Raw genomic sequence first — 6,000 nt, 5'->3', positions numbered from 1 at the left:
GTTGCTGTTTTTTTTTGTTATTGAGTTGTAGGTGTTGTTTATATATTCTGGACACTAAACTTTGTCAGATAGGTGATTTGCAGATACTTTTCTAATTTCGTGAATTGTCTTTTTACTCTCTGAGTAGTGTCCTTTGAGGCACAAAAGTATTTTAATTTTGAAGGAGTTCAGTTTACTTTTTTCTTTGATCACTCATGCTTTGGATATCATATTTAAGAAACTATTGCCAAATATGAGGTTATGAAGGTTTTCCCTGTGTTTCTTCTAAGAATGTTAACTCTTAACTTTATTATCTTTTATCCGTTTTGTTTGTTAATTTTTCTGTATGATGTAAGGGAAGGGTCCACTTCATTCTTTCGCATGTGGATATCCCAGAACAGTTTGTTCAAGAAACTCTCCTTTCCCCATTGAATTGTCTTGGCCCCGATTTTTTTTTTCTTCATCTTTTACTGTAACACGTATTCAGAGAAAGAGCTGGGGGTGGGTGGAATCTCATCACAAGAATAACAAAAAAAAAAAAAAAGAGAGTGTAGTTGCTAAGGCCATAGCTCTGAGAATTAAAGAAGAAATCCATCTCTCTCCAGAAAATAAAATGGAGGTGGTGGTGGATTAATCCATACCATTGTTGAAAATCAATTGATTATATATGCAGTCATTTCTGGGCTCTCCGTTTAATTCCATTGACTGTATATCTGTCCTTATTCCAGTACCACACTGTTTTGATTCGTGTACGCATTGTAGTAAGTTTTGAAATCAGGAAGTATGAGTCTTCTAACTTTGTTCTTTTTCAGTATTTTTTTTTTTTTTGGTTGGTCTGGGTCTTTCCGTATGTATTTTAGGGTGGGTTTCTGCATTTCTGTAAATGTCACCATTGGGATTTTGATAGGGATTGCTCTGAATCTGTGTATATTGCTCAGGGTAGTATTGTCATCTTAATAATATGAAGCCTCCAGTGTATGAACACGGGATATCTTTTAATCCTTAAATCATTTAAATTTTAACAGCTGCTGGTGCCTGAACTTTTGTTTGTTTTACTCTCTGAAAAGTAATTGGAAAGCCTTTGTGGCTTGGGAATATTGAACCTTGCTGTTGTAGGGGATTACTAGTGGTATCTGTCTTCAGGTGTAATAGTGGATACTGTTTAGAAGTGAATGCTTCTAAAGGCTTATGTGGGCCCATACCTTTTCACACACATAGTTTCCTTCTTTCCTCACCATAGCCAGTACCATCCTGTGTCACCGGAGAACAAGTGGATAATGAAGAAGGAAGGGACCAGGGCTGTTACAGCTCATGCAAGGGTCCTGGTTGACCGAACAGTTTCAACCATGGCATATCTCCCCATTTGGGAGATGGAGGCTTACTTTCGGTCGATCTACCTCTGTGGTAGAAGACCTGCGACTTCTGTGCAGGAAATATGTGACATCCTCTGCCGTCTGTCAAATAGGTGCCATCCTAGGAATCACTGTGCTGAGGGACGGGAGAGGGTATCAGGCACAAGATTTCTGCTGACTTTCTCTTCTCTGTGTTGACTTCCCTCAGGCCTTGCCAGGGCCTAATCCTTTTGAGGATGGCTCGTCTGGGCATTCTGCTGGGCCTGCTGATGGCCGCCTGCTTCACCTTCTGCCTCGGTCGTAAGGACTCGGTAAGTATGTTACCACAGGTAGAGGGCGCTTTGTGGGATCTAAGAAAGCCTCCGTGCCACCACGGTTGCTGTGGGAGTTTCTTACAGAAAAGGGACCAGGGCTGGGTTACAGCGTATGTCTACTTCTTTCCCCTACCCCTTAGGCCTCTGGCCTCTTTTGAAAGCTTAGGATACAGTGTCCCTGTGGAGAAAAGATGATGCTGATAAGCTTTGTATTACATGCGTTGTATGTGCTCTTACCTAATCCCTCAACCACACTATGAAGTAGACAACTGCAGTCATTCCCCTCAGTTTGAGAATGAGGAGACTAAGTCTCAGAGCTAGTAAGCAGCTTGGCCAACATGACAAGGCCAGTTTGTGGTAGAGCTGGAAGATCAGATTTCTCCCCAGAGCTGGTTGCCTGTGTGGTGAGCCCCAAGTAAGGCGGCTTCTTCCCCCAGTCCCCTCATCCATGTGCTTTCTCTGTCTCTGTCCCTTTCCCTCTGTCCTTTTGTCTGTGTCCTTTCCAGGCTCCTCTTAATTAACCCAGAACCTCATTGCTCAGGGTTTCTGTCACTGCCAAAGGCAGGGCCGAATGCCCAAGAAGGCCCTGAGCTTGGCCTGGCTGCAGGGTGTCCTGGCCCCATTTCCCTGGCCTGCCCCAGCAATAGCCTGCCCTTAGCCAGCTCCCAGTGTCCTCTCTTTTCTTTCCCTTGAGATGCCCTGATTGTCGGCACTCTTGACAGTTTCACCCTCCCCGGCCACCTTCCCCAGCCCCAGGGGTCCCACTTAAATGCTGGGTAAAGTGCCAGAGGCTTTGGAGCCGGAGCCCTTGAAATGCAAATGATAATTGTGATGAATTTAGTACCAGTCCAGCCCAGCTGAGGTTCACCTCTGGCTCATGGCAAGCTTCCACCTTCTATCTGAAGTCATTTGTTTTCTCTGTCTTTCTCTCCACTTTGTGGAGCAGGAGAGAATGTACAGTTAGGAGTCACGAATCCTTTTGAGCTTTTAATGTTCTTTGACTAAGATCTTGTTGCTGCCTTTTTTTTTTTTTTTGGCCTCTCTTCAAGGACGATGAGAATGGGATCCTATTGGCTCCTGAGAGTGGGACTGGCCACAGCTTGAGGTTGGGGCTGTCTCTGTCATTGCCTGGCCCAGAAAAGCACTCCGATGTCTTGAGGGATCGGGGCTCTGTCCCCTCCACCCTGTAGCTCATGAGGCTCCGGCTGCCTCCCTATCATGAGGTTTAGCAGATGCACAATTAACAAAGGCATGCTGATGAATTTCCTTAAGCACTGTGTGTTAGTAAGTCCCTTTTGGATAACAGTCCAACCAAATAGATGGGTTTTCAGAGCCATAATTATTGTGGCCCATTTATATTAGCTCTATTGAGTCTAGTCTCAGAAAAATGTTAATACTGACTTTCATCAGCAGAAGCCGCCTTTATCCTTATGTCTGTTCCTAAGCTGTATCCATTTGTCATAATCTTTCATCATGTGCTAAGTACAAGTAGGAGTTGAAGCATCTTTTCTCTCATGCCATAAAAATTGCTGCCCTGATGGCATTTAAAATCCAAATTATGCAGCCAGCCACCTTCACAACAGTGAAAATGGCTGGGGAAGGAGGAGGGGTGGTTATAATCCTTTTTTCAGAGCCTGGAGTCCAGGCAAATGCTCCTGGTGACCTGGAATTGTCCACCCCAGCTGCATCTGTACAGGTTAATGGCCACCTGGCAAAGAGTGGCTGTGTACGTATGGGTGTGACCTGAAGCCAGCCCCCCTTTGCTGGCTCCTGCTGTGGTGCCTCCCTGGAGCAGAGTGAATGCTGGAGGGATGTGGCTGTGTGTTACTCTGGCTTTCAAAAAAAGTGGTGGACGATGCGGGAGGTAGTGGAACCCAGCGGAAGCAGCACAGACCCTTGCTAATCTCTCTTGCCTCCTACCTTGGCAGTTTGATCATTTCTGAACTTTTGTTTCCTCATGTGCAAAACAGGGCTGGTTCCTCTCAAATTTTAGTGTAGATTAAGTGTGATTATATACATAAAGCACCTGGCATTGGGCCTGGCACAAATAGTTACTGGATGGTCAGTACACGTCAGCTGTTATTTTTAGTCGGGGGGTAGTAGCCGCTTCGGTATTTTAACTTAGGGCTCTGTCAGCCAGGCTCCTATCCCAAAATGTTACCCTCTCGTTCTGTCTCTGCCACAGCGTTCATCCACCCACCGTTAGCGTTTCATTGATTCTCTTGCATCTTGAAGGCTTTGGTCTTTAAGGATCTCAGATTCAGATGCAAGTATAAGGAAGTGTGACAGGGTAAGCTGTTGTCAGCTAACACCTTAGCTGGGGGTTCGTGCTATTTAAGGGGAAATTGGTGTTTGGAGTAATGATGGCCGGGGGGGAGGGAGGGCTGAGGAGCCATGAGGGAAGAGAGCCTTGAGAAGCCAACGGAGAGGGCACCAGAGCCCGGGAGTTACCTCCGTGCTGACCCCGGGCTGGCTGGCCTCCCTCACCTCTTGGTCTCTGTGTCCTGTTGCGGCCCCTGCTGGGGCAGAGAGAGGGTCCTCCCTTTCTCTGGGACTGTGGTTCTCGCCTGGGCCGTGGAAGGGAGGAGGCGTGTGCTGGTAAATGTGCCGGGGCCATGTCACTGCCCTGCTTCCCTCCCGCAGCACCCAGGGCGCCACCGTTGGGACACACGACTAACAGCAGACACAGAAGAGAGTCGGGAAGGAAAAGAAAGGAAAACAAGAAGTCCGTCGGAATTGATGCATGGGCTTTGGAGCCAGGCAGTCCTGGCCTTAAATCTCTGCCCTGCTTTTCTCAGTGGTGTGGTTTTGCGCAGGTCCTGTGACCTTGCTCCTCTGCAAAACGGGAGTAAAAGCATCTGCTTTGTAGATGAACAACCCTGGCTGAGCTGTGAGGCATGGAAGGCTCCTCACCAGTGCCAGGCATAAGGGTAAGGGCCTAAGAAATGGCAGCTGCTGTCTTCTTTACAGTCTCATCTCCACGATGCTGCTTTTCTTCCAGACCTTTTTCAGAATTCCACTGACGAAGCAGCGTCTAGCTTGTGGCATGTTCACAGGACTGACCTTCCCTCCGTGCTTAGCGTAGTCACCTGGCCAGATTTGGTGAGCAGGGAACAGAGGGGACTATAAAATAATGGCAGTGTGTGTGGTTTAAAATCTGGTTCAAAGAGGTAAGACATAAGAGGAAGCTGGAAAACCATTTTGAAAAGTAACAGGATTGTTGCAAGACGTGCATGGCTTTCCTAGGTCTTGAAGCATGTGGTTCATGTCTTGTTCTAATCCTTCTTCTTGAACCTACTCTATGAATCTCATGAAAGATCTAGAAAAAGAGGCTTTCTCAGCCCCTACTCATCAGAATGATCCCTCGCGTTGCCTGAATTTTGAAGGGCTTTCTGTCCGTTTCATCATCACTATTACTCTTGTCTCTTTCTGCTTCTCTTCATGTTGAGGATTTTGTTGCTCGCTCCACAGCTGCACCTACCGGGAGTTAGCTGACTCATAAAACACGAAAGCAAGAGGTGTCTCGTAAAGCTTAGAGACGTTTGGCTTGGCCGTCTTCGTGTTCTAAAAATAAGAAAATTTCACATAAAAATCTGGATTTCTGTTTTCTTTTCAAGTTGAATGCCTTCGTGGCAGTGGTGGACCAGCTGAGCAGCAGCTGTGTTTCTTAGTCAAGGCAGGAGGTTTTCCCAGTCCCACCACTTGGGGTTGTTTTGACTCCTGGCGCACAGCACTCATTTACACCCATCCCTTCCTGGCCCCCTGGAGGCACTGAACCCATGTACTTCTGAGGTAAATCTTATTAATATTCTCCTCGTCCCAGGGTCTGGTGTACGGTGTTTCTGACAGAGGCTGACCGGCATGGCCGGGCCCTGGAATACATCCACTCACGGTCCTTAGCAGACAAGGGGTCCTCTGTTCTGGAGTATGGCCCGGTGCCTGGCCTCCAGCAGACTCGGCTACTTTTTTTTTTTTTTCTTTAAGGGCCGCGCCCATGGCACATGGAAGTTCCCAGGCTAGAGGTCAAGTCGGAGCTACAGTTGCTGGCCTACACCCCAGCCACAGCAACATGGGATCTGAGCCACGTTGGCAACCTACACCACAGCTCACAACAATGCTGGAGCCCCGACCCACTGAGGGAGTCCAGGAATAGAACCCGCATTCTCATGGATATTGGATGCGTTTCTGCCACACCACAGTGGGAACTCCAGATTTGGCTACATTGGGCATCCAGAAGATAGGAGGAAGGCCTTCCTTGATTCCTTTGCTGAGTGATTAGCACCAAGCCCTGGGCTGGGCATGGGCTTTAAGGTGGTGGAAGAGACTAACAAACTGCCTGCCCACAGGACACTTAG

The 6,000-nt window shown here is 47.5% G+C and overlaps 1 protein-coding gene across 1 annotated transcript in view; it reads left to right on the top strand.

Annotated features, from left to right (window-relative positions):
• Positions 1 to 1,334: 1,334 nt before the first annotated feature.
• The window catches only part of SIL1 (SIL1 nucleotide exchange factor), a 172,619-nt gene continuing 167,953 nt past the window's right edge, over positions 1,335 to 6,000 (top strand). The window contains 2 exon segments of the mRNA XM_047778744.1: positions 1,335 to 1,444; positions 1,540 to 1,642. Of these exon segments, the coding sequence (XP_047634700.1) occupies positions 1,350 to 1,444; positions 1,540 to 1,642 (198 nt within the window). The 5' untranslated portion in view covers positions 1,335 to 1,349.

Source organism: Phacochoerus africanus, chromosome 4 (genome assembly GCF_016906955.1).
Source record: "Phacochoerus africanus isolate WHEZ1 chromosome 4, ROS_Pafr_v1, whole genome shotgun sequence".
Classification (NCBI taxonomy): domain Eukaryota; kingdom Metazoa; phylum Chordata; class Mammalia; order Artiodactyla; family Suidae; genus Phacochoerus; species Phacochoerus africanus.
The sequence above is the reverse complement of the archived record's forward strand: the minus strand, read 5'-3'. Positions and strand labels throughout refer to the sequence as shown.